This window comes from Diplotaxodon limnothrissa, linkage group LG19 (genome assembly GCF_057381915.1).
Source record: "Diplotaxodon limnothrissa isolate DT_005_m linkage group LG19, D_limnothrissa_male_GT1.1, whole genome shotgun sequence".
Taxonomy (NCBI): domain Eukaryota; kingdom Metazoa; phylum Chordata; class Actinopteri; order Cichliformes; family Cichlidae; genus Diplotaxodon; species Diplotaxodon limnothrissa.
The window spans coordinates 30,079,413-30,107,183 of record NC_140614.1 but is presented as its reverse complement, the minus strand read 5'-3'; the positions used below and the strand labels follow the sequence as shown (position 1 = coordinate 30,107,183).

General features: G+C 40.7%; 3 protein-coding genes across 3 annotated transcripts; 1 reads left to right on the top strand and 2 right to left on the bottom strand.

Moving 5' to 3' along the window:
- The first annotated feature begins 85 nt into the window (after positions 1-85).
- On the top strand, positions 86-14,247 carry pcnx4 (pecanex 4). The gene is made up of 11 exons (XM_085342714.1): positions 86-193; positions 848-1,631; positions 1,713-1,892; positions 6,874-7,412; positions 7,537-7,637; positions 7,897-8,019; positions 9,366-9,726; positions 11,860-11,963; positions 12,045-13,150; positions 13,259-13,445; positions 13,615-14,247. Exons 2-11 carry the CDS (start codon positions 934-936, stop codon positions 13,864-13,866), a joined length of 3,651 nt encoding a protein of 1,216 aa, XP_085198840.1. The 5' UTR covers positions 86-193; positions 848-933; the 3' UTR covers positions 13,867-14,247.
- Positions 14,248-14,665: 418 nt separating this feature from the next.
- On the bottom strand, positions 14,666-19,507 carry LOC146612484 (dehydrogenase/reductase SDR family member 7-like). Its single transcript, XM_085343134.1, has 7 exons — positions 19,330-19,507; positions 17,909-18,061; positions 17,579-17,685; positions 16,265-16,504; positions 16,024-16,146; positions 15,729-15,941; positions 14,666-14,865 (listed from the first exon to the last, which is right to left on the bottom strand). Exons 1-7 carry the CDS (start codon positions 19,478-19,480, stop codon positions 14,824-14,826), a joined length of 1,029 nt encoding a protein of 342 aa, XP_085199260.1. The 5' UTR covers positions 19,481-19,507; the 3' UTR covers positions 14,666-14,823.
- Positions 19,508-20,659: 1,152 nt separating this feature from the next.
- dhrs7 (dehydrogenase/reductase (SDR family) member 7) lies at positions 20,660-25,117 on the bottom strand. Its single transcript, XM_085343062.1, has 7 exons — positions 24,859-25,117; positions 24,075-24,227; positions 23,810-23,916; positions 23,358-23,597; positions 23,065-23,187; positions 22,749-22,964; positions 20,660-20,867 (listed from the first exon to the last, which is right to left on the bottom strand). The coding sequence occupies exons 1-7, from the start codon at positions 24,986-24,988 to the stop codon at positions 20,826-20,828; spliced, it is 1,011 nt and encodes a 336-aa protein (XP_085199188.1). The 5' UTR covers positions 24,989-25,117; the 3' UTR covers positions 20,660-20,825.
- Between the last annotated feature and the right edge of the window lie 2,654 nt (positions 25,118-27,771).

Genomic DNA, 27,771 nt, shown 5'->3' with positions numbered 1-27,771 from the left:
CTTCTTTCCTCAACTCTCATTGGTTAGAATCTGGCTGTGTATCATGCCGATGTTGCCTGGCTTTCTAATGGTTAGCTGGTAGCTAACGGTAATGTTGGCAATTTCCGCCCGTTTCTCCATAATATTACCTTATTACATCTTCAAATACTAAAAAAGACAAAACTGTCTGCAGTTGGCTATTCGGCTGTTAACGGTAAGTGTATCTCACATTGTGGCCAACCAGCTGTTATTCACCTGTTAATAATAGTAATCTAGCACATAGTCAAGATGAAAATACTTGGTGCCTTCGTTAGCTAACAGTAATAGAGCTAGCTGAAATAAAGGGACAAAAACTATGCCCAGTGCTCAGTGTTCTTTTACCTGGTTTAATTTTGTGAAGCGAGACTTATGATTATCCCTGCTAGCTTAGCAGGTTAGCCCACGTAAGCGCACCCACAAGCTACTGTTGCTGTGTTTTGTTTTCCTGGCAACTGACTAGCTGTGGCTCTTGTTTGCCATTCCTTTTTGTGCTGCACATTATTAAGCGGTGATTTTACGTGGTGTCTTAAAATTGAGTTTCCCCTGATGGAAAATGTGACCCATTGATGTGCTGTTGTAGATAAACAGCTTTAAAAATTATAATAATAGTGTGGTTGTAAGGAGTAACATTTACCTGAGCTGGAGGAAGGTATTCTCAAATAATGATGATGAATGTACTTCACTGTGAAAAATATATTTGTTGTGGCTTATTTAGCTCTAATTTGTGTAATGAGACTACAAAAAAGCACAGGATGGAGCTCCTATTGTATGGTTTCTTTGTCTTATTAGTGCATCTAAACTTTGTTCATTAATTGTTCCTCCATTGCAGGGTGCTTCACTGTTTCTGAGATGATGATGATGATGAATGGAAACTCTCCTTCAGGTGTGTGGAGATGACCTACCACCCTTTTGGGAATGGTCAGAATGGGGCCAGATGTGCCCCTTCTTAATGAGTACAAGCAGGAGTTCTTCTGGAAGCGCTTCCCCCAAACTGTGTTGGGGGGTCCACGCTTCAAGTTGGGCTACTGTGCCCCACCTTATGTATATGTCAATCAAGCAGTGTTGTTCTTGACACCATGGCTTTTTGGGGGCTTCGGGACCCTGCTCAGTCAGTTGCAGCTGCTTCAGGAGCTCCATGCTGCGGTGCTCTCTGGTATACTTATGTGTGGGGCTGCGGCGGGTGTCCAGGCCCTGGCGCTGTATGCTGCACGGAGGAGCGGCACAGTGGAGAGACTTGGTGCATCCAACATCCTTGTTGATGAAGAAGAAGTGGAATTTACCCACTGTGTCAGCACAGAGACTGTTCGATTCATTGCTCCTGGAAAGCGTTTTGGGCTTAATGTGGTGCTGCATACAGTGCTAGCTGGGGTGCTCTGTGGCTTTGGGACATGGTATGTGTTCCTTGGCAGACTCACTGCTCTTTATGGCAGTATTGGTGCATCTCTGGTGGTCTTCGTCCTGAGTTGGGTGACGCTGTGTATAGCTGAATATTCTCTCATTGTAAATACAGCTACAGAGACAGCCACTTTTCAGGCACAGGATACTTATGAGATAACCCCACTCACGCGGCCTCTTTACATTTTTATTTTCATCGCTGTGGATTTGGCTGATAGGTGAGTGACAAAATTAATGATTTTATTAAAGTACTTTGTGTTTTCTGTCATAATAATTCTGACATGTTGCTGTGATTATAGGTACTCTGATGCTGTCCCTGAACTCCATCTGGCCAGCCAGGTTCTCCACGTGCTGTTCCTCTTTCTACCTCTGCTGTGGGCGTTTGGTATCCTGCCTCCCCTGGATGCTCTGCTCCTCTGGGGCATGGAGCAGACTCTTGTGTTTGGCTTAGGAGGCTCACCCATGTCCAGCAACCTCAGGTACCACTGAAACGATTAGCTGACATCAAACTACAATTGAAAAATTACAGTTGTGGTCAAAAGTTTACACAACTGTACACTTGTAAAGAATATAACATAATGGATCTACTGAGTGTCCCGTTATTTCTAAAACTCTGATTTTTCTCTGATAGAGTGATTGGAACAGATACTTCTTTGTCACAAAAAACATTCATGAAGTTTGGTTCTTTAATGACTTTATTATGGGTTAACAGAAAAAAGTGATCACATCTGCTGGGTCAAAAATATACATACAGCAACATGAATTAGCAATTTTGGTGACTTAGAAAGTTGTCAGTGAACTGAGCTTCATAGCATGGCCTCTTAACTTCTTGTGAGTGATTATGAGTGACTACAGCTGGTGACTTCTCTTAGACAGGTTAAATAGGGCTCATTGGATACTAACGCCCACAAATGCTACAATGGGAAAGTCAAAGGAGCTCAGCATGGATCTGAAAAAGCGAATTATTGACTTGAACAAGTCAGGAAAGTCACTTGGGGCCATTTCAAAGCAGCTACATGTCCCAAGAGCAACAGTGCAAACAATTGTTTGTAAGTATAAAGTGCATGGCACTGTTTCGTCACTGCCAAGATCAGGAAGAGAACGCAAGCTATCACCTGCTGCTGAGAGAAAATTGGTCAGGAGGATGAAGAGTCAACCAAGAATCACCAAAAGGCAGATCTGCCAAGAATTAGAAGCTGCTGGAACACAGGTGTTATTGTCCACAGTTAAACGTGTTTTGCATCTCCATGGACTGAGAGGCTGCCGTGCAAGAAGGAAGCCCTTGCTCCAAAAGCGGCACCTTAAGGCTCGACTGAAGTTTGCTGCTGATCACATGGACAAAGATAAGACCTTCTGGAGGAAAGTTCTGTGGTCAGACTAAACAAAAATCGAGCTTTTTGGCCACAATGCCCAGCGGTATGTTTGGAGGAGAAAAGGTGAGGCCTTTGACCCCAAGAACACCGTGCCTACAATCAAGCATGGTGGTGGGAGTATTATGCTGTGGGGCTGTTTTGCTGCCAATGGAACTGGTGATTTACAGAGAGTAAATGGGACAATGAAGAAGGAGGATTACCTTCACATTCTTCAACATAACCTAAAATCATCAGCATGAAGGTTGGGTCTTGGGCGCAGTTGGGTGTTCCAACAGGACAATGACCCTAAACCAGAGGTGTGGACTCGAGTCACATGACTTGGTCTCGAGTCAGACTCGAGTCATTAATTTTATGACTTTAGACTTGACTTGAAAAAATGTTCTAAGACTTGTGACTTGACTTGGACTTTTACACCAATGACTTGGGACTTGAATTGGACTTGAACCGGTTTACTTGAAAAGACTTGATATTTTACCCCAAATATAAAATTTAACATGCATATTATATAGAGATTGAAAATGTGACGTCATTCACGGGTAGAACCGCAAAGGATTCTGGGAACTCGTGGCAAGCGGTACTAGCGCACGCAGGCTTTCAATTAAAATCAGTCACACAGCGATAAAAAGAAACACAAAAATGTCAAGAAGCTGTTGTATTATTAACTGCAATAGCCGGTCGCATGACAGCCACGGGAAGCCGACGGGTAAAGAGATCGGTTGTTATCGGATTACGTCGTTGAAGAGAAATTGTTCGAGCCATGTTTCCGAAGTAACAAAGAGGCGACGGATGGCCTGGATTGCAGCCATTCAAAGACCAAATATAACGTCCCAGAACACTCCAGCTCACAGGTTAGTCTGCTCCAAGCATTTCCACAAAGGTCAGTCTGCTGTAGTAGTTAATACGTCATTTTTCTTAACATAATTGGTGATATAGGTTACAAGCAAGTCTGGCGCTGAACAGAAATTGTCGCGCTATGCTCCTTTATTTATTGTGCATAAATAGTGAATTGTCCTGACACAATATTGCGTTTCGCTTCTGTTATTATGGTACATTGACAAAAACATATACTTTTATTCACAGGATAAAACAGGTTTTTTGTATCACTAATTGCCCAGTACGATTACAGCATACAGTATTATTGTCACTGCTACATTTCTGTAACGCGTACCAGAAATTATTTCCACTGCTAATTAATTACCATTGAGCTCAAAGGTCCTATTAATAAACGGTTAACGAATGTGTATTTATGACGACGATTTGTGAGACTGGTAAACTTATGATATGTACGATGGTCTTTACTTTCTACACGGTGCATTTCAAGGTCCTGTACCCATCCGTCGGTAAACTGTACCTGGGCTTGTTGCAGTGACCGGAAGTTAGTAAACTTCACGAGTGTATGCGCTCACTCCAAGAAGCGTATAATTATAAATATTAGGGCTGCCACGATTAGTCGACTAGTCACGATTACGTCGACTATCAAAATCGTCGATGACTGATTTAATAGTCGACACGTCGTTTGAAGCTTTGTAAGATCACAAAAGACGCAGGAATAAGTAGTAGGATTTAAGAGTGTAATAACGGACTGAAACAGAAGATGGCAGCACTGCATGTACAAGGATGCCAGCTGCCGTTAAACCCTGAAGAAGAAGCAGCTGTGTCTCAGAATTCATAGCGCAGCCCAGCTCAGTTTCCAACAATGGCGGCAGCTAGTTAGTTTTAATATTACTCTTATTATTGTTTCTGGGTCACAAAATAAACGTTTAACATATTTTCAGGCGAGAATGTAGCTGTGTAAACCTCAAATATCTGCTCAGTTTATCAAGACACCACATATTTTCAAAAGCGCTCCGACGTTTTCGGAGACGTCTGTTACCCACTAGCTTGATAGCTAGCCGGGGGCTAGGTCACTAGCGCCGTGAGAGCACCGGACTCCCGGCAAATCGTTTTCAAACCCACCGCCGTCTTTCGCTACTCAGGTTAAACATATAAGTCACTTAGATAACTTCAAAATGTTATTTTTTGGCTTTTTTCAGTGTTTTTTTGTTCCTGAGTAAATCGGTTTGGCTGAGATCAAAGTTATAGTTTTTACACAGCTGAATAAACGTCAAGCAGACAGCTGATTATCAGAAGTGTGAGATGCTCCAGAATTTACTCCGGTGTCCTGTTATATTTTAGATAGCAAGGAGTTTATTAAATTTTAATGAAATTTGCAGATTGTTTCGGTGAAGTTTAATAAACTATCATCTTGTCTTTATTTTTAGTTAGCACATACCTTAAACACTTAAAGCTGTAAGCTAATGATAGTTATATAAGAGCAGATGCTGCTGGTGCAATAAGCTGTACGCTGTACGTCCAATGGATGATGATCTGATTAGTCGACTAATCGCAAAAATAATCGGTGACTAGTCGACTATCAAAATAATCGTTTGTGGCAGCCCTAATAAATATGCATATAAATATGCTACGATGAGATAGCTGACTTTATCTAACTAGCAAATGTTTTCCAGGCTACGTTGGTGATGCAGTTTTTTTTTTTTAAATGATATTTAAAAAAAAAATCATTTATTTATGTATGATATTTTTGTCATGCGATTTTAAAGCCGGTCCTACAACCGCATCCAAGAATAACATGCAGCTTATCTCAGAACCGTCGGTGAAAATTATTCTTGGAGCTAGGTTTAATTGAGCTGCATTTTAAAGAGGTGCAATTTCACAATTTGTGTATATTTTCTAAGTTCACTATTTTGTCATGTGTTGAGAAAAACACAGATTTAAAAATTACATGGTCTAATATTTACATTTAGCATATAACTGCAACATGCTTTTTTTTTTTTTTTTTTTTTTTAAAGACTCGAAAGGACTTGAAATTCAAAATTTCAGACTTGTGACTTTACTTGGACTTTTACACCAGTGACTTGAGACTCGACTCTGACTTGCCTGACATTACTTGACTTGAGACTTGAGGATAAAGACTTGAGACTTACTTGAGACTTGCAAAACAATGACTTGGTCCCACCTCTGCCCCAAACACACATCAAAAGTGGTAAAGGAATGGCTAAATCAGGCTAGAATAAGGGTTTTAGAATGGCCTTCTCAAAGTCCTGACTTAAACCCCATTGAAAACGTGGACAATGCTGAAGAAACAAGTCCATGTCAGAAAGCCATCAAATTTAACTGAACTGCACCAATTCTGTCAAGAGGAGTGGTCAAAGATTCAACCAGAAGCTTGTGGATGGCTACCAAAAGCGCCTAATTGAAGCGAAAATGGCTAAGGGACATGTAACCAAATATTAGCACTGCTGTATGTATATTTTTGACCCAGCAGATGTGATCACTTTTTTCTGTTAACCCATAATAAAGTCATTAAAGAACCAAACTTCATGAATGTTTTTTGTGACAAAGAAGTATCTGTTCCAATCACTCTATCAGAGAAAAATCAGAGTTTTAGAAATAACGGGACACTCGGTAGAGCCATTATATTATATTCTTTACAAGTGTATGTAAACTTTTGACCACAACTGTATATCATTTGTTTTCACTTTTGAAACAATAATATTGTAAAAAAGTCATGTGGGTCATTCTATATCCTGAGATTAAAGTGGACAAACTCTGTTTAGCATTTCAGTATTGTAAGATGAGGTATGCATTTGTGCTGAGTGTTGGTGTGACAATAAAAGATGCTAAGAACTGGATGAAATGGTGGCAGATCATCTGCTGTTTTGACCCCTGAAGGGAGCATCCAAAAGAAAACGAAGCAAAACAAAAGAAATTATAGTAACTCAGAAGGTAAAACTAGATAACATTTCTAAATTGCCCATAGGTGTGAATGGGAGTGTGAAATGACTATCTGTCTCTCTGTGTTAGCCCTATATCAGACTGGCAACCTGTCCAGGGTGTGCCACGCCTCTCTCCCTATGATAGCTAGGCTAGGCTTCAGCCGCCTCCACGATCCTGATAAGGATAAGCGCACGAGAATGGACGGATGGATGAATCAGATTAAATGGTTCCACTGGCAGTGTTTTATTACCCTGTTTATCATCAGCCCTAATTTTTTTGTGTGTGTCTGTGTGTGTGTACTGTCTCACAGGCTGCTGTTGATGTTTGGTGTATCCGCTGGCGTAGCTGTATGTAATTACTTCATCCCATCAACACTTGGTGTGGTTCTCCTCTCCACTGCTATGGGATTTCTCTTGAGTCTGGATCTCAGCCAGGTTGGCACACTCTGCAGAGGTTCCAGGTCAGCCTTTGGGGACCGCGAATTGCTCAGAGGGGGGCCGTCACCTCCTCCTCCAACTTCCTTTGGCTGGAATCTAGGCTGCAGGGAAGTACTGCTATATTTGAGCTTGCTACTGGTGGCAATGGCAGAGGCAGGCGTTTTGCATCACTTCATCGGATCAGCTCAGTCCCGCAGCCTGATTACAGGACCCCAGGCTCCTGTCAGTTACCTCCTCCTCATACTGTTCTGCCTCTGCTGGGCTCTCAGAGAGATCCAAGGGGCCTATGTATTTGGAGGGGTGTTCCTCAATCCCCTGTACCCTAAAGGGATGTCCAATGTGCACATTTTTAAACAGAGAAACAGAGGACTGTACATTGCTGCTGCAATCAGAAGAGTCCTTATTTACCTGGGTGAGGTTTTGAGGTTTTTATAATACATATTGGAAGTCACCTTTTGTCCAGTGTTAACAGTTTTCTCAAGTGTGAGAATAACTGTATTTGAATGTGTTTGATCTGTGTGTGTTTTACTTCACAGTGTTTCCATTTGCAATGATTGCTTTCCTGGCTATGGATAAGTCTCTGCAGCTGCTCCACACGGTTTCCCTGAGCGTGGGATTTACTCGAGCCTTTAGAGTGGTATACTTAACATTTATGCTTGCTCACAGTCAAAATAATAAAAACTTGTAAAGCAATTTTGGGGAGATTTTAAACTGGGCAACAACCTAAATAACAGATCTTTGTCAAAAGAAGACTGAAAAGGGTGACACTGGAAAAACGGGTCCTCTTGACAGTTATTTATCCTTTCCTTTTATCAAAATGAAAATAAAAATGTATTAATCAGTGAGCGCCTCTTGCTTGATTTTAACAGCTTCTCTTTATTATTGTTGTTATGCAGGGATGGCAGAGTTCAGAAGATGCTCTGCTCCAAATGGTGGTGGTGATCTTGGTGCGGCTTGCAGCTGGAAACAATGTGCTGCCAGGGTGGGATGACTTAGGTACCGGAGTTCAGCTTCTTCTGGTGAGGTCAAAGTTTTCACCCACCATAAGTTCTTCAGTGCACGCTTTAAAATCTGACCCTTAAATATAAAACAGTGAAAAATGTCACAATTATCTGTGCTTTGACCAGCGCAAATAACTCTTTACTATCCGGATTGGGGCATCTTTGTATTTTTCTACTTGCCCTGAGTTGAATAACTCAGTGTGGCTTGTTTTGTTGTCGGCTGTTGATATTGAGAAGAAAATAACATTAGAGATCAGGGATAGAAGCAGCAGCTTCCAAATGCAAGTGCCTCATTTCAAATCAGCTCTCAACATGTTACTAGCTTTGATAATGAATGGCCAAGCAGGGTATTTTGGACATCTTTTTCGTCAACAGTGTTTTCTACCTCCTCCTGGAGAATTAAGAATATACACTATCAGGCTATATATATCCATAGCTCTGGTAAGTTCTGTGTTTTCCCTATGGTCTGCATCTTGGAAAGTGCTTAGTGTGCCTGGTAAACCTCCAAAGCAAGACACTCAGGAGGGATCCTGATCATATGCACAAACAGCCTCAACGAGCTCCCTTTGATGTAATGGAGCATTAGCTCTGTTTTGAAGTTCCCCTGAAGACTCACCTTTAACACGGTGCTAAGGTTTGTGTGTCCTGCTGACCCTAAGCCCTAGAAGCTGTGTTGTCCGGGGCAGTAGTTCCTGGCAGGGTTTTCCAAAGTAAAAAAAGCTGAATAGAAGCTGGAGCGCTTTGTTCCAAAAAAAAAAAAGTAAACCAGGGTCCCCTGAACCCACAACCGGTAAGAAGAGGTATTGGGACCATGCTTTGCGGCTTCTGCATTAACCTGCAATTAACTTTACAAAGTTTAATGCCGGAGGACTTAAGTGTTCTGACCCCTGCTGTTGCAGATTGATTCATTTGACACGTTATCCTCAGTTTTTTTTGACATTGTTTTTGTACTGATTACATGAAATGTTCCTCTGACACCTCATAAAATATATATATTAACTAATTTCCCATTGAAAGCCTACTAGGACTAACATTTGAAGCACTTTTTTGAACTGAGTGCTTTCTGTCATATTTCAGGCCTGTGTGTGAAACAAAATCACTGGGTGTGCATCAGAAATTAGTGAGGGTGGATCTCTGCCTGTGCAGCTACCCTTGAAAAACCCTGAAACTAATCTGATGCTCATCAAATCATATCTTTATTGATATACTGAGGTGTCAGAACTCATTAAGGGTAGAGGGGGAGGTCATCAGCTTTTGCCCTTTTGGGAAAGAGAGTTAAAATAGCCACACAGCCATAAATTTAATGCCTGCATATTGGACATGTAAGATTTCGCTTCATGTTTGCTGTTGTCTTTTGGCTACAGGTGGGCCTCCTGTTTGACAGAGTAACCCAGTTTCTAGCCAAGCTGAAATTCACCCTGATTGTGTTGGTGACATCTTGGACAGAGAAGAAGCAGCGCCGTCAGTCGGCTGGAACTCTCCTGGCTCTGAACGCCTCCCTATGCCCTCTGGTCCTGGCTGTGGTGATCGTCTCTGCCCTGCTCTCTGCCCCTTTGCTGCCCCTGTTCACTCTGCCCATCTTCCTTGTGGGGTTTCCCAGGCCTCAGCGAAGCTGGCCAGGACCCGTGGGCACTGCCTGTCCCTGCCCGGATTCTGTCTTCTACCAGCAAATGAGTGGAAGTCTTGCCTGTGCTCTGAGGACGGCCTTTGCAAGAGGGTCACTGGGTTAGTTGTTCGTGCCTGAAATTTTCTTTTCTTTTCTTAATAAATAAGCCGCTGATACAAAATCTATGTGTTAGAAAAATACAATTGTAGCATTAAGATTAGGGCTGTGCGATATGACCAAAATCTCATATCCCGATATTAAGACATCTATCGTCCGATAACGATATAAATCACAAAAATTTAACATTTTCAGTAAATTCTGTGAATCTCGGGCAGCTCGACTTGCGTGAAGTGTTTCCAGCTGGCGATACATGAAACTATATATTTTTTGACATAAGTTGTAAAGGCCGCCGTTTGCTTTGTGAGTATTTATTACACGACGTGCTGCGGGGAAAAGCCTGTTCTAACATTTGAGTCTAAGGTTTATTTTTTAGCACCTGACGGCTCTTTTTTGCTTCTCATCCGTTAATATTCTGCATACTCTTTTATGTGATTCAGTTTATTTTGAAAAGTCTCAACAGGATCTTGAGCTTTATTGTGAAAGGTTTATGTGGAAAATAAACAAGCGGACACGCAGTGGTTTTACCGTCTTTGTTACTAATGACAACACATAAAAAACAGGCGCTTGTCCGTCCGTAGTGTGGTTATATTAAATATAAGAGAAAGAGAGAACTGTAAGAAATTAATATAGCCACTACAGTGACCATCAAAACCATGAAAAAATATTGCCATAAACGTTTATTTTGCGACACCACACAATAAACGATAGCGTAAAATGAAACGATAGACGTTTTTATATCGTCATCCAATGTATAACGTTATGTCGAACAGCCCTAATTAAGATAATGACAAAACCCGTCATGGCATCTAAATTGGACAGCTAATAGTGTTCACTTCCTTTATGAAGCACCTGAAACCTGTTAATTATTAACTAATCAGTCACAGTATCTAAATTTAAATCTGTCTTAAAAGTTGGTTTTGCTTAACTTACAATACACACAGTATTTTTCTCCATTAAGTTTTTCTTTTTACAGCTCTCGGTAAACAGAGGTCACCTTATATAGAAAAAAAGTATATATATATGTTTTTTACAACAGTGTGTTTTGACGTGGGCTGTAATTGCAGCAACTGAACTCTTGTATGGGTCAAATGGGGACTGTATGCAGATCTGAAAGCAGTGAAGCATCATTTCATACGGTTACACAATAAGAGGAATTCTGTTGTGAGCAGACTTTTTGGACTACGGGCAGTAATGTGAACTTACGTGATCCAGTTGAGCTTTCTGTGAAGTGACCCTGGGGAAAAAAAAAAAAAAAAAAGCTTGGGTCTCTATTCATTACATCCAAATATTTCCACACCATTAACTGCGTAATACGCCGAGGCTAAACTGAGCTGCTGCTCGGGTTTTGTTCTCTTCCCAATCAGGTGGGGGAAAGAGAGGGAGGGAGGGGGGAACATGCAAGTAGGGACTTGTTTTTTATGGACTGATGATTTAAGACTGAATAAAACCAAGGTGATGTAATCAGTCAGTCTTATTGTTTTTTCTGAGCTAGGGAAGCTGTGGCTGTGATGTATAATTCAGAAAAGTTGCTTGTTAGGCTGAAGCTCACAGTCAAACGGTGGCAGTTTGTAGTGTTCTTTTGCTTTGCTCACACTGGGGGCCGTGGTGCAGTGAGCAGGAAAGAAATCTGCCCAGTGTGTCACTTCACATCATGAGGTAGCGGCTGGGACTATTCTAAGATGTCAGCATGGGACATGACATTATCCTTGAGCCAAGCGAGCACTAGTCAGGTTAAAACAAAAGCTTCCTTTCACCTTGCTGCTGCTGTTCATCTGTGTTGAATTAAACGTCTGTCTTCTGTCTCAGAAAATGAAAATCCACCTTTGTACAAAAAGAGCAAAGTTTTAGGGACTAATGGAAAGCTGGGGACAAGAAGAGATTTAATATTTAGATCTCTGTGCAGTCAGCCAGTTAAATCAGTAGCACGACCTTCCTGTACTATTGTACAGGATGCATCTCCAAGCAGCTCATCCAGTAACTACGTTATCCATGTAGTCAGCAGAGGGATGCACAGCTGATACAAAATGAAAGACTCCCATATGTGTGCTACATGTTTTATGTTCTGTGCTCATAGTCACATCTCCTTACATGTTGGATGTATGGATAACTGATGAGTCGCTCTCCATTTTCAGGTTCATTAGCCCCAGGCTCTCATTTTCTTGGCCGCTTTCAGGACCGCATGGTTTGGATAATGATCTTGGAGAGGGGATATGGCTACTGCACTGTCAACATTAAGGTACTGTATCCCTCTGATTGTCTATTAATAATCTATGTAAGAATCTAAAAGATTACATAAGGTGGGGTGTGTTTGTTACAGGGCCTGGAGCTGCAGGAGACGTCTTGCCACACGGTGGAGGCACGGAGGGTGGATGAGGTTTTTGAAGCTGCTTTTGAACGCCCTGAGCGGCTCGGCTTCACCCAGGGCTTCAATCTGCATTGGGGCAATGCCCTCACCCCGTGTGCTGCACTTGCAGTACGGGTCTACTCTGATGCCCGAAATGTGCTGTCTGGTATCATTGACTCTCATGACAACTTGAGGAAACTTCAGGATGACTTCATGAAGGCTCTGATCTGGTTGCTCCTGCGATATTGTGTGCAGAAACATAAAGGATTTTTATGGAGCAGTGAAGAAGTGTCAGTGGTTGGTGGGATGAAATCCCAGTCTTCACAGTTAGCCCAGACAACTTCTAACCAACCACCTGAGGCTGTCATGGTGGAGTCCAATGTGTCTTCTATAAGGTTCAGACAGGACAGCTCCAGTTTGACCTCCTTTGGTGACTGGTCAGATGAGGATGACTTATTTGGCCCTCAACCAGCCAGACGGACAGTTGCATTAGTGACTGCAGAAGCCCAGTCTGGACACGCCACCCTGCAGATGGGGGCCTCTCTGCCGGGCTCCGTGGAGATGGACAGTCTTTTTGAAAACATGGCCCTCTCTGCACTGCAGCCACTGCAGCCACTGGGACTGGGTATTGGGATGCCAGCTGTGGATAAAGGCCATAACTCAGAGGTATTCGGTGAAAGGTCTGGCTCTCTCCCACATCTGAACTTCAGCTGCCCCCAGTCTGAGGTATTCAACCTACCAAAAGGGTGGAGGACAGCACCATTACTACCATCCCGCTTGCTGTCTCTCAGGCCTTTATTTCCTGAGGATTGGTTTCGATTTACCTTGGGACACTTTGGGCCTGCTGTGCAGGGTGCAACCTCAGAGGACATGACCAAAGCCCTCAAGGAAGATGAAGCTTTGAAGGAACTGCATATTCATGTTGCACTTTCGTGTCTCATCTCACTGGGGGCAGAGTCTGCCTTCACCAGTCCTAGTTATGTGTACAGGCTGTATTGTGGAGATGTACCGTGGACAGAAGGACTTGAGTGGCTGTCTTCAAGTAAAGAACTTTACCAGCTCACACTTCAGGCTTTCAGGTAAAATTGCCAGTTAGGACCTCTAGATTGTGATTACTATAATCAGCCAGACTTATTTGAGCCAGAGCATCCATAAGAGTTCTGCCTTATGCTTTTGTTTGCCCTCAGGTTCAGTTTCAAGCTGTTGTTTGATCAAGCAAGCCTGGGGCCAATGGAGTCCCCTGAAGAGTTGTTCAGCACTCTGGAGGAATATGAAAGGGACTGGTACATCGGCCTGGTGACAGAGAAAGGCTGGCATGACAGCGTTCTTCAGGAAAAACCCTTTCTATTCTCACTAGGACATGATCTCACAATGGTAATAAGACATAACGAAGCCTCATTTACACCTAAGCTACAAAATATACAATTATAATTACAGTATATTATCCAGTTGACATAAAATTTAAGGTTCTCATAAATCCATGTGTTCAGCTTAGTTTGTTCCACTAGTTAGTTTGTAACATTTTGACTGTCCTTGTGTGCAGGGTACCTACACAGGGCGAGTGCTGACCCTTCAGGAGCAGCTTGTACAGGTGGGCCGTCTCAATGGAGAAGGGGTGAGAGGCCAGTGGGCAAACCTCTCCTGGGAGCTTCTGTATGCTACTAATGATGACGAGGAGCGGTACAGCATTCAGGCCCACCCCTTCATGCTAAGAAACCTAACGGTTCAGGCAGCCGATCCGCCTCTAGGATACCCTATTTACTCATCTGCCCCACTTCACTTTCCTTGCCTCTGAGCTGTGGTTCCATCTTTCATGTGGGAGTACCACAGAAATTCATGTTTGAACTGTAGCAAAGTCAAGAGAAATCTTAAATCAGGAGTTTTACATTTTAAATTGTTGACTCAGAGTTTGTGAATTGTCAAGTCGGCATGGGAACCAACTTAATTCTTCACATTAATTTGAGAGATGGAGCAGTGGCATCGCCACCAAAGCACAGACATTTGTGTTTATTAATGTTTGTGCTGAAACAAAAGGTGAATAAATTAAGACCCCTCCTCTCCAGGAGACGACTAATAAATACCTCTGGTTTAATTCGACTTTTTAATGTTCATGTGATCCCCCTTCCCATCCTCCCTCACTTTTCCACAAAAAGGAATGAGGATTTTATTGCTTTGTTAAAGAATATCAAGGATGTGCCTTGGGGATGTCTCGCTGTACACGTATGGTGTTTAGTGCTGTTGTTTTGTTTACAATTCACTTGTTTACAATCTAGAATGAATCTGTCCACAGTTTCTTGTACATATTGTTAATTTTTATATGTGTAGCTGTATATACTTACAATAAAAATAGCTTGTCAAAAGCTGTTTTTCATTAAACAAACTTGCCGGGATAGAGAAAACTGAACATAACTCAATTTTTGTAGGCATTTAAAGGGTCGTTGCAGAAACATTGCCATTCTTAATATAGTCTTTATAGCTTGTTGTCCATTCTTCAAGGCTGTGTACCACAAGTTGATTATTGGTTACAAACATTTCATTTAAGATAGGAAGAGGGCACGGAGCTTTCAAACCAGTTATGTCTCTAAATATTTACTTCAAGACTCAATTCAATTTCATTTATACATCGCCAGTTTATCGCCCGCAACAGCCATCCCAAGGTGACATGACATGAAAGCAGAAATTTTGAAAAAAGGAGAAAAAAAAATACAAAGTCCAACATTAGGAATGCAATTTCCCCTTGAGGATGTGATTTTCAGGAGGTCTTCGGTTTAGTCAAGTTCGCAGAGTCTGCATCCTACAAAAGAAGATGCTAACTGTCAGCACTTGATTTGCACCAAAAATGAAAAATTATTTTATTCAAGGTTGAAAATTGTCTGAATATATATCATGTTAACATCTGTAAATCTTGAGATACTTTATTGGTCACAAGCATGCCCCTTACATTGCCCAACTATTTCACTGTAGAGGAATGTTTAGATTCTGTAAGTCTTTATAGTGTTTCCTCTTTTTCTTTTGGTCCCAAAATGATCCTCCTTCATCCCAAGCAAGTGAATCCACAATGGCTAGCCAGTAGTGGCATGACCTTTCTGCATGGCCCTCAGCTGTCACTGTCCAGCAGAGGCCACCAGACACACTGGTCAGTCAGTTATCCAGTCAGCACCAGGGGGAAGGAGTCATGCTCACTGTCATACCCTAGCCACTGCCTTCTTCTTATTAGACTCAACCAAGGTCAGTAGAAGCTAGAGCCTCCCAGCTGTTAAGAGACAGCGCTACACACATAGTTCAACTTTATTCAAGTATTTTCAGCCTGTTCACACAGTGAGAACCCACCAGTCTCAGGTCTAATCTAGCACAGCTAACCTTGCAGAATACTGCAGCAGCACAAATGTTGCAGAAAGAAAGGGCAGCATCTGATGTGCCCCAAGTAAAGTGGAAAAAAGCTGCATGTTCACCTGCATGCTCCTGACCAAGTCAAAATGTGTAAAACAAATATTATGAAAAAAGATTTTTACTAACTCATAAAGCCCAAATATATACTCATATTGATCAGAGTATTTGGTAAAAATATGGTGATGTTTGAATTTCTCAGACCTACACTAATGTGTAAATAATATATCTACAAGGGAATTTTGCACCATAAAAACTTTCTGTACCTACCCGACCAGCTTTGAAATTCTGCACCCATTTTCTGCCCAACCTGTCGGACACGGACCAGGCGAATGTGGGCGCATACTGCCAGGTGTAGTAAAGCAGGAGCATGGGCTGCTGAGAGATCCACATCTCCTTGACACCATTGGAAATTCCCACTAGCATTAAACGCACACAGCGATCTGTTGGCATCCTCTTCAGATGTCCAACTGTGGGTGGAGGCTTGAAGTAATGAGAGGAAAACTTGTTACTTAAAACATAGCTTTGAAATGGTTATATTAGGCATATCAACTAAAAAAAATACCTTGTTTATTTCTGCTGTAAAGGCATTTTTGGCGATTTGTGATTGGACGGGCCCTGGACACACTGTGCTAATTAGTATTTTTGGATAGTCAGTCAGCTCAGTTCGAAGGGAATTAAAGAAACCCTGTGGATAATACAGCAGAGATCCAGATCTGTTCCCACAAGCCAACAACTAATACATTTAGTTGAAAAGAATTAAGAGAAATAAAATGGTCATAATCTCCTTTCTGAAATCTCATCACCTGAAGTGCATGCTTGCTAGCAGAGGCACCTGTTGCAAGAGGCGCAGCGGTAAGGCCAAAGAGGCTGCTGACAGTCACGATGCTCCCCTGGCCTCGCTGCGTCATGTGAGGCAGCACCTGCTTGGTTAGAGAGACCGTACCGAAGAAGTTGAGCTCCATCAAGGCCTGGCACACATCCACGCTGGTTTCCAAGAACAGAGAGCGCTGACTTCGACCGCCATTGTTAATGAGGATATCAATCTGATGAGGGATAGAAAAGAACATCTGAAATCTCATTTATTTCAGTTACCTATAGTTTTGTACTTTCTAATTTGTTTTTATTTTGATTCAGTTAGTTTTCAGAGTGGATTTTGTTGTTTCAGTTTAGTTTTTTTTGTGCGAAAATGTTTAGTTTTAGTTTAGTTTTTATTAGTTTCAGTGGAAGCTTTAGTCTTTTTATTATTATTGAATAGAGGACATGTCTCATCAAAACTATCACAATTGTAAGGGTGAATGTTTATGGAGAAAAAACATTGTTTTCAGCAGACATTTAAAACAGAGTAGCTATCTGAGAGTTTACAACCTCAGAAGAGATGGTGCATGTGGATTTAAAATAACAGTTAAAAGGCTCTGATCAGATGATGACTGCTGGAATACATCTCAGTAGATCTGCTTTTGTAAAAGGGGCACAACAGTGTTAGGCTTTAAAAGTGGTGGAACATGTCACAGCTAACAGGGGGATTTAAAACTGCAGTTTGATCAATCCAAATTTGAAATAGTTCCTGGAAATCGTGGGTGCCACACATGGTTCGGGCTAGAAAAGGAGACAGACAACCAAGCTTACTGTGAGAACCAAGTCCAAAGGTCAGCATCTGGGGCTGCATTGGTGCACACAGCATAGGTAACAAGCATATCTGTGACAGCACACCATTAATGCTGAAGGATACAGATTTTGGATGCTGGTTCCAAACTGACTTCTGCATGTGCTACAAAAGGAAGGTTTTGCAGTAAAAGCTGGAAATACGTTTTGCTATATTTTACCTTAGCCCTTTTTCATGTATGGCATACATATCCAGGTTTTCTACACCTTGTTAAAGTAAAAAGTCTTGAATTTACACACTGTCACAGGTTCTTAGAAAATGACTTGAATAATGAAAAAATAAACTACATCCACAAAGTGAAGTGAAACTAACCATCCATTAAAGGATGTCTTTAAAATAAGACAAAGGTGGTCTCTATTATGTAAATAAAACCCAGTATTTGAATGTTATAGATGAGTTGTTAATGCAACAACAAAAAAATTCATGAAACTATGAGCAACTGCAGTGAGCTTACGTGTCCAAAGTACCCAATCACAGTTTTTGTTTTTGTCTCATGTGACCTCCTCTCCAGCAAATCAAGTGGAAGAACAAGAATATCCTCATCCTTAAGTTCAGAGGTCTCTTAAAGAATAAAGGACAAAAAGCATTCATTTAGTCACTTTTGAGTAAAACTGAACAAACTATAACTGACATCATATGGAAACCTAGTATGTTATTAATGTGTTATACTCCATATACGTCCATGTACCCAAGCTCAAGTGTTCCTTCACATTAAGTGGGTTTCTTTTGGCTGGAATCCACTTTACTTTGATATAATTTGACAATTTAAAACAATTTATCTTACCTAAGCAATGGCGTTTCACTCTGTGTAGCTCATCCTCACGCCGGGCAGACAGGATGAGACGTGAGCCGCACTTTGCCAGCTGGTAGGCCAGCTCTTCTCCAATACCGCTGGATGCTCCAGTGATCCACACCACCAACCCTTTCAGCTTCCTCTCTGGTTGACACAAACCACAACAGTCAACATTTCCTGCTACAGTTCTTTGGTCTTTATAAACTTTCAGAGAGATAGCAAAAACCTAAGGAGCAGCCAAATCCATAATCTGGTACATCGGTAAAAAGGAAATAAAGTTTCACTCCACCATCTGGTGGGGGCCTTTCTGTGTGGAGTTTGCATGTTCTGCCCATGTTTGCATGGGTTCTCTCCAGGTACTGAAGCTTCCCTCCACAAGTCAAAAACATGCAATTAGTGGGGTTAGGTTAACTGTTGATTTGAAAATTTCCAGGGTGTGCATGGAAGGATGGCCATCTCAAAAATACCAAAAAGGCCTGAAAGACCACAGATGAAAACTAAAGTGGCTGGTCACAGTATCCTTTCCTTTTTTTCCCTTCAGTAACATCTAAACAAGTCAAGAGAACTCTCGAAGAGATAGGTGTATCATTGCTAAGCTGTCAAATCAAGAGATGTCTTCATGAATGGAAATAAAGAAAGTTTAAAACAAGTTGGAAACCACTGGTTACACTCAAGTACAAGAGGCCAGATTCCTGTAAGTTTTAATGATACTCTATGCATCATGCTTTACTTTCTAATTATGGTGAAGACTAAAGTGCTCCTTACAAAACTATCTAACAGCATAAAAATAGTTAAAGTTTGACCTATATATGACTAGCTACAACATCAAACTCCTGCTTACACATTAACATGGCAGGCCTAGTTATAATGGTACAGTATAATCCCGGTTTTATCCCCTTCAGTACAGCACAGTACAGAATGAATTCACACTTCAGGTCTCAGTGCAGGTTTTCAGTCTAATTTAGCTCTCTGTAGCTGTTGTCCTTAACAGTGATCCTTGGGCACAACTTCCCTCTTTAAGGTATCACATTTCAGCTTCACAAAAATCACCGCATTGCTATCAAAGATTGTTTTATTAAGTAAATGTGTTTCTGTTTAGAACAAACCCTTGGCTGACAGACAGTCTGTGCTTTCCCTTTAGGATAACTTTGCACTTAGTAACAGCAACAGGCTCTGAAGAGGCCTCCTGTGACTGCCACTGCTCCCTGATACGAAAACATTTGTGAATAATTGATAAGAGAAAAATGTATGATCTCTTCCAAAATTTGCCTTACTTAGCCTTTGCTGATTAACATTTTTTTATTTTTACTGTCCCCAACAGTTGCAGAGATACACATTTGATCACAAATCTGAGCCCCTTCTTTATTAATAAGAAACTTCTCACAGTTCTGGGGGATGGTTCTTTCACTCACCTGGCCTTTGCCCTGTCAGACTTGCCCAAAGCAGAGTGAAGTCTGCATCCGCGAAAATGAAGCCAATTAAACAGACAAGTAAACAAAATGCTATGAAGCAGCTCAGTGCAGATACAGTGCAGGACTCCATTCCTTGTAAAACAACACACATGCACAACCAACAAACTTATGATTTAAGTAACTACACTGCAACCTATAATGAGAGGTGGTTAAAGTGTAACCACTTGTGTAATCACTTCCTCTCTAGTATTTTCAAATTTAAACCTAGAGAGCGATATTTAAAGTCTTTATTCTTCTTCTTCATAATTTTTAAAACACTCTGTGGTTTCTCGACTGATTGGGATCCATTCCTGCCTTGTTAGAGTTCAAAGCTGATTAACTTGTGGGTTCCCACTTTTTACCCCAAAAGACCAAATGTATCATATTTCTTGTGTATGGATCCAAAATGTTAATTTTATGATATTTGAACCATTTAAATATTACTTTAGCCTAGAGACATGGTTTTCCATCATGCTTGAAAATGCACCAAAGTGTCATCAAATTGCTCCCTGGTCATTGTAAGAAGCTAGTCTTTGAGGCCTTTTTTTTTTTTTTTTTTAAACTATGAGTCAATCTTGACACCAATAGGAAGGAAGTTGATATCAAGCTTGCCACAAAGAATTTCAGAGGTTATGAAGAATAAGGGTCAAGAATTTACACCAATTTCAAAAGTCTTTGAAACTTACATAGTGGTTGTTGTTTTTCTGTGTCTCAGAAACATGTTAAAAATATATATAATTAAAACTGAAGCTGCAAAGTGCATGAAACACAAACAGGTGACTGTCAGTAAATTCACCATGATTTAGAAACAGCTAAAATTGAGACTTAGTCTCATCACATTAAAATTGTGATTCCAGGGCCTGGACAAAACTGGTAGGCTATTAAGAACGTTATTTCATTAGACGGTTGGTTATTCAGGTGAAGTCTGAGTATGAGTGCCCAAGCGTGATTCCAAAGACTCCTACAAGAAGATTTGTGAAAGAATAACCTCACAAGGATTTTTAAGCTTCTATGAAGACGTGCATTGGATTGGGTCTTGCTGTATCTGCATAGTGTTTGGTGTGATGTTGTGTTGATAATTTTACTTGTCCCTTTAAAGGAAGTGTAAATTTTCTAAGTCCTCTACTCTTTCATATGCTTACAATAAAAAAATAAAAAATAAAAAATAAAAAAATCGCTCATCAAACAGCAGTTTAATGTTTCATTAAACAACCTGGCCCAAAAGAAAATTTAAAGTAAACTTTATTAGTCATCCAAAAGGTCATTCAAATCTGTAATCATTCTTTAGGCCAAAAAAAAAACCAAAAAAACCCAAGGGAAAAACAGACTAACTACGTCTGAGACAAGAAGAGCTTTTAAACAGTCATGTCCTTGAGTTCTTCCTTCTGGATGGAAAAAAAAATCCAAAGTCCAACTTTAGGAACACATTGAAGTGTTTCTTCCTGAGGACGCAGCTTTCAGGAGGTCTTTGGTTTAGTGAAGTATGCAGAGTCTGCATCCTGCAAAAGGAAGAGTGCGGCTGTCAGCACTGATTTTCTACTTCCCTGAATCAAATCAAAATAATTTAAAGGAAAACGTCCAAATAGACATGCTGTTACTATTTGTACATCTTAAAAAAAAAAATTTTCAAGGTGGTCACAAGATGACGAGCTTTATAGGCAGGGATTTCACTGTTATGCTATTCATGTTTTTTTAGGCTCTTTCTGTTTCAAAATGATCCTTCTGAAGCAACGGCCACCCAGCTGCAAAATGACCTTTCTGTAAATTAACCTCTTTATATTTAAGGTCCAGTGTGCAATTTATATGCATTCTCCTCCCTCTCCGTTAAATACTGACATAATTACACTCACTGGCCACTTTAGTCAGCTGATCAGTAACATAAATATCTAACCATCCAATCACAAGGTAGCAAACTCAATGAGTTTAGGCAAGTAAAGAAGATTCAGATGACCTGCTGAGGTTCAAACAGACCATTAGAATGAGGCAGAAAAGTGATTAGAGTAACTTTGAATGCAGCAGATGTATGAATGTAGCTGGTAAGCGTATTTCAGAAACTGTTTGAAAAAGAGAAAATATGCAGTGAGCTACAGTTCCTCGGGTGAAAATGCCCCATTGACACAATAGGGAGACCACACCGGGTGCCATTTCTTGTCAGCTTAGAACAGGAAACTGAGGCTACAATTCAGACAAGCTCACCAAGGTTGCACAACAGAACTCTGGAAAAATGTTGCCGTGTCTGATGAGGTTCAACTTCTGTTGCTACCTTTGGATGGTAAGGTCAGAATTTGGTGTAAAGAAAATAAAAGGATGGATATTTGGGTTGCTTGGGATCAATTGAGTATTACCCTTTTATCACCGCATCTTCAGACAGCTGCTTGAAGCAGGATAACCTGAGACATAAAGCTCAAATCAACGCAAACTGGTTTCTTGAACATGACACGGGGTTCACTGTACTCAAACAACCTCTGCAGTCATTGAATCCTAACCCAATAGAGCACTTTTGAGATTTGGTGGACTCCAGAGAGTCACCTCATGGATGTGTAGCCAATAAATGTGTAGTAACTGTGTGGTGCTGTCATGTGACTATGGACCAAAATCTCTGAGGAATGTTTCCAGCACCTTGTTAAATCTATGCCATGAAGAATTAAAGCAGGTCTGGACTCTATGTATGAGCTATAGACATTTTTAAAATTCTCACACACTTAAATGACAGGGAGTGAAAAGGACACAAATAAGGCTCAACTGCATAACCAGGGCAAGAAGATAGGATCTATTATTGTGTGGTCTTTACCCTACAATATAAGACACAAGTTTTAGATTTTGTGCTTTATATTAATTTATATATAAATATAATAAAACATGGTTGCATCAAAAATGCTTGAGTGCAGACTCCAGAAACTAATGGATGACATGCAATGGCCTCATCAACCTTTTATGTACCCAATAACCAAGCTCAGCCATGAAAAAACACATCTACAGCAAAGTCTCTATAGCCCGTTTCCCCTCATAACATGTTTTGCTCTGCCTGTTTATCAAGCTGAAATTTGGGGGTTTGAATGCTTTGACTGACAGGTTTACAGACACGGGGAGCTGAACTGGACCTCTTAACTGGGTCTGTGCTGCTTAACATCCCCTGCTATTATGTACAGCCTGTCAGTTTGTGCATTAGTTTTATTAGTCTGCTATTTATCACTAATTAGCATGTTGCTAACTTGAGCCAATATCCTCACCCTCTGATCTAAATATGTTCACTTTTGGCGCAAAAAAAAAAAAAAAAATCAACATGATGCCTTCAGAATTCCGAGTCCAGAGGCCAAGGCATGCTGTCTTGGTGGCTACACCCATCTTTTACATACACCCTGTGCATATTATGTACGTACCACACCAGCTTTAAAATTTTGAACTCTCTTCCTTCCCAGCAGGTCTGTGATGAACCAGGCAAACGTAGGAGCATACTGCCAGGCGTAGTAAAACAGGAGGAAGGGCTGCTGTGCAATCCACATCTCCTTGACACCATTGGCGATTCCCACTAGCATTAAATGCACACAGCGACTTGTTGGCATTTTGTGTTCCTGGCTTCCAACTGATGCCACAGGCTTTACGTAATGGAAGGAAAAATGGTTACTGAAAGCAAACGTTCTCAAAAAGCACTTATGTCACAAATGTGAAATCGCAACAGCAAATAAAATGCATTACCTTGTTTAGCTCCTCTGTGAAGACGTTGCTGATAATCTGTGATTGGACTGGCCCTGGGCACACCATGCTAATTAGCATCTTTGGATAATCAGTCAGCTCAGGTCGAAGGGCATTGAAAAAACCCTGTGGAAAATACAGCAACACCACTTACCCAGTTGGGACCGGTAATAGTTTTTTTTCCCTTCCTTTGTTCCCCATATATAACTAATGCTAAGTTTAGACGAGATGCAGAAACATTCAATTACATTAAATGAGTTAAATTCAAACCACAGAGTCATGAGAAATCGCATCACCTGAAGAGCATGCTTGGTGGCACAGTATCCTGTTGCAAGAGGCGCCCCGGCGAGGCCGACTAGGCTGCTGACAGTCACGATGCTCCCCCTGCCTCGCTGCGTCATGTGAGGCAGCACCTGCTTGGTTAGAGAGACCGTACCTAAGAAGTTGAGCTCCATCAAGGCCTGGCACACATCCACGCTGGTTTCCAAGAACAGAGAGCGCTGACTTCGACCGCCATTGTTAATGAGTATATCAATCTGATGAGGGATGAAAAAATAAGATAGGATAAAAAAAGTGCAGAAAGTGCAGAAAGATGACGTGACTTGAAAAGTTATCAATCTACAATCTGGTGAAATAGAATTTTAATTGGGTCATTGTTTGATTCCTGGTTTAAAACCAGCATCTTTTAAATAAGTTGCAGGCGTCAGGAAATATTAATGTGGTAATGAAACTAAGAACTAAGCCTTACATTCCCAAAGTAGCGAATAACTGTTTTTGTTCTTTCCTCGTGTGATGTCCTCTCCAGCAAATCAAGGGGAAGAACAAGAACATCGTCATCCTTAAGGTTGGAGGTCTCTTGAAAATAAAAGAATAAAAATGATTCAGCTGATCACAAGCAAGTAACACTGAACTGAAATCAAGCTAATGCCCAGTTGCAACCGAACTGACTGAAAAGGTAAAAAGTTAAAGCACGGATGTTGAATACATAACAACATCATTTTAATTTATCTTACCTAAGCAATGGCGTTTCACTCTGTGTAGCTCATCCTCACGGCGGGCAGACAGGATGAGACGTGAGCCGCACTTTGCCAGCTGGTAGGCCAGCTCTTCTCCAATACCACTGGATGCTCCAGTGATCCACACCACCAGCCCTTTCAGCTTCCTCTCTGGTTGACACAAACCACAACAGTCAACAAGGCGAATTTCTTTTACGACACTTAGCAGTTAGCAACAGAGGAGTCATAAAGATTGCCTGATTTTGTTTTAACTGAATACGGCACTCTTATTGTATGCTCTTACTTTCACCAAAATTATTATTACTTATTTTATCTTTTTCACAGAAGACTCTTGAACTCTTGGATAGTTTTGCCTTTAGTACTTTTGTTGACTACCTGTGGTCACTGTTCAGAAAATGTTCCAGTGCACTAAAATGGAAGACTTTTGACATTCATACAGAGAAATTATTAAGTGCATATTGTAACATTATACGGAATTTGTTGTATGATTACATGTCTATATAATATAAGAAGCTGTGTGTTCTGCTGAGGCTCACATCAGAGTAAAGTTAGCATGGCACACATTATCTTCTAAACACAAATGACGTTTTGCCGTTAAAGAGTTCAGAGGTCAATCTGAGTTGAAGACGAAGCCTTATAAAATCAACTTATTGTTCTTTGACAGTTCAACCGATCAATCACAAACAGAGAGGTTACCCGTGCTTGTCCCCTCATAGGACGGATTCCCTTCGTTATAAACAAGAAGGTGAAGACAACATGTGGTGTGTTTCGTTTGACTCACCTGGCTTGTGCCCCGCTAGACTTGCCCAGAGGAGAGTGAAGTCTGCATCCGCGAAAAGGAAGCAGAGTAAATGGATGAGTAAATAAACTGGTATAAACCAGCTGAGAGCAGACACAATCCAGCAGTCCATTTGGTGGAAGCAAGTGGGCTACAGTACACGCGTATACTTTTAAAGTGGCTTGTCACTACCCGATCCGTACCGGAAATCCGATCGGTACCACGCATGTGCGAACGGTGTCTACTTACGGTCGAAGCATTTTACGATAGTTACAGGTCAGAGTATCTGTTAAGATGTTAAGAATAATAAGTATCTCTTAAAATGTTTGCAATAATGAAGCAGTAACCCTAACCCCATAGCTACAACCAAAACTAAGTTAAAGGATGTCTACGTCACTTCCGCTTTATTTTCAAAATTAAATCTTCAGAAATAAACGTGCTTCTTCCTATCTATCGCTCTTCTCCAGGTTGCATAACAGTATAACAGTTATCTTTTGCAATAACGAACTTGAACCACAGCTGTTACACAGTGTCCTGCAGAACCCTGCGAGTCTCCAAGAAAAACAAACAAAAAACCCCCAAACCCAGCCCTGAGTTTAGATGAGAGAGGATTTAATGGAACAGAATCAGACTCACAATACTTTACTAATCCCTGAGGAAATTATGTGGTCACAGTTGCTCCAAGACAGTAAGATATGTAAGTATAGTATGGCAGTAAGTAAGATGAGGGGATATATTTCAGTAATACAAGCAAACACACGTTTTCCCAGTATGAGGCATTAGCGATATGCAGTTTTGCATGTTGTATTTCATTTTAAAGTAACCTATATCCATCTATTATCTGTTATTATTATTAAAATAACCTATATCCCCCCGGTCATTGGTTTATGCAAGCCTGATGCAGGACGGATTTGCATAGTATAAAAACTGTGATCTTGACTAGTTTAACTAACTGAGGACAGTGTTATTTTCATGTTGGATTTAATGGGTTTAGAAACACTCCAAACTGAAAAACATGCATGTGGTGGTTATTTTACTGGCCGAGTGCAGTTAGACACAAGGCACTTAATTTTGATTGCTTAGCACACTGGACACATTTTGGCTCATGGATGTCTAGTGTAAATGTAATACATTTTAACTCATTTTCATAACATATCTTTTAATTTTTCTTTAAACAATATCTCATTTTTACCAAACAGACCCTTCAGAGTAAATGGATCATGACATGTTACATTGATTCATGTATTGCTCAGTTCCTCTTGATTACATCTTAATTTTCGAGACCCCTGCATCCATGTGAATACCATGCTCATTTAAAGAACTGTCAACCATTAAAGCTACAGCGATGATAAGGGAGTCTAGCAACTCAGCAAGGTTAAAGGGCATTTAAGATAAGATACTACAGTATTCATCCCAGAAGGGAAATTATGCTAGAGCAGCTGTAACCTAAGACAGAATTGCTTAAATTAAATAGAATAGCTCAGTATGACATAATACAACATGACAAAACAAAAATAGCTATAAGGTAAAATACTCAAGAATATAAATTTACATGAAAATAAAAATGTCAAACAATATAAAATGAATGAGCTTAAAAAACAAAAATCAGAAAATAAAATAACAAATGACATTTAAAAAGCTGATTATAATATAACAAGGAACTCAGTAATAAAAAAAAGCAAACAAACAAAGTAAATATTGGTATTGTGTTATGATATATTGAAAAGACTTCCTGTTGGGACAGCAAAGTCAATTCAATCTATTAGAGAAAGTTCTCCCCTAACTGTCCACAGTAAAAATGGTGCAGATGGTGGTCATCTTCTACCCACAGGCTTTTGGATACTGGGTTTGAAAGCCTGTTACAGAAGAGCGAGCAATGCCACACACAACCTCTGTGTCATCTCATTTAACTTTTATGAGACTTGGCCTAAAGATCCTCTGTTACAAATATACCCAGCAAAAACTTGTCAGCTTTTTAGGAAACCCGCTTCTGTAAAAAATACAGTATGACAGTGACTGACCTCAAAGAAACACTCGGTGAATCAGACTAGTTTATGTTTCTACAGCAGCAAAATAAAACTATCGTGGGAAGTTTTATGGGAATGTTTTGTTTGTAGATGCCAGTTGCCATAAAGTTTCGGTTCTTACGTTTTAGATACTACATATAAAACAAAATAATGAATTGCAGATAAAATATTATGTAATATATAATCCCAGAAACATGTATATGTAGATTCCCTGGCACAGTATGTTAAGCCAACTGTCACAAACCTGGGGGTCAAAGTGGACTGTGATCTAAAGTTTGATAATCAAATTAAGGCCGTGGTAAAATCTAGCTTCTTTCACCTCAGGCAGCTGGCAAAAATAAAGCCAATTCTTTCACGGCAGCACTTTGAGACAGTGATCCACGCCTTTGTTAGCACTCGGCTGGATTACTGTAATGCACTTTATATAGGGGTCAGTGCATTATATATTAGTCATCTACAGAGGGTGCAAAATGCCGCAGCTCGTCTTTTAACTGGCACTCGAAAGTTTGAGCACATTTCCCCTGTTTTAGCTTCACTTCACTGGCTGCCCATTTCTTTTAGGATTCATTTTAAAATTCTTTTATTTACTTTTAAAGCTCTCCATGGCCTAGCTCCATCTTATCTCTCTGAGCTGCTACAGCCTTATACACCCACCCGCTCTCTCAGGTCAGCTGATCAGCTGCTCCTGAAGATACCCAGGACTGGGCGTAAACTTAGAGGAGATCGTGCTTTTGCAGCTCCCAAACGGTGGAACGAGCTTCCTTTAGAGATTAGACAGGCCACTTCTTTATCTGTTTTTAAGTCACTCTTGAAAACCCACCTCTTTACCTTGGCCTTTGACACCACGTGAGATGTTGGTTTTTTATTTTTATTTTAGTTGTTTTTAGGT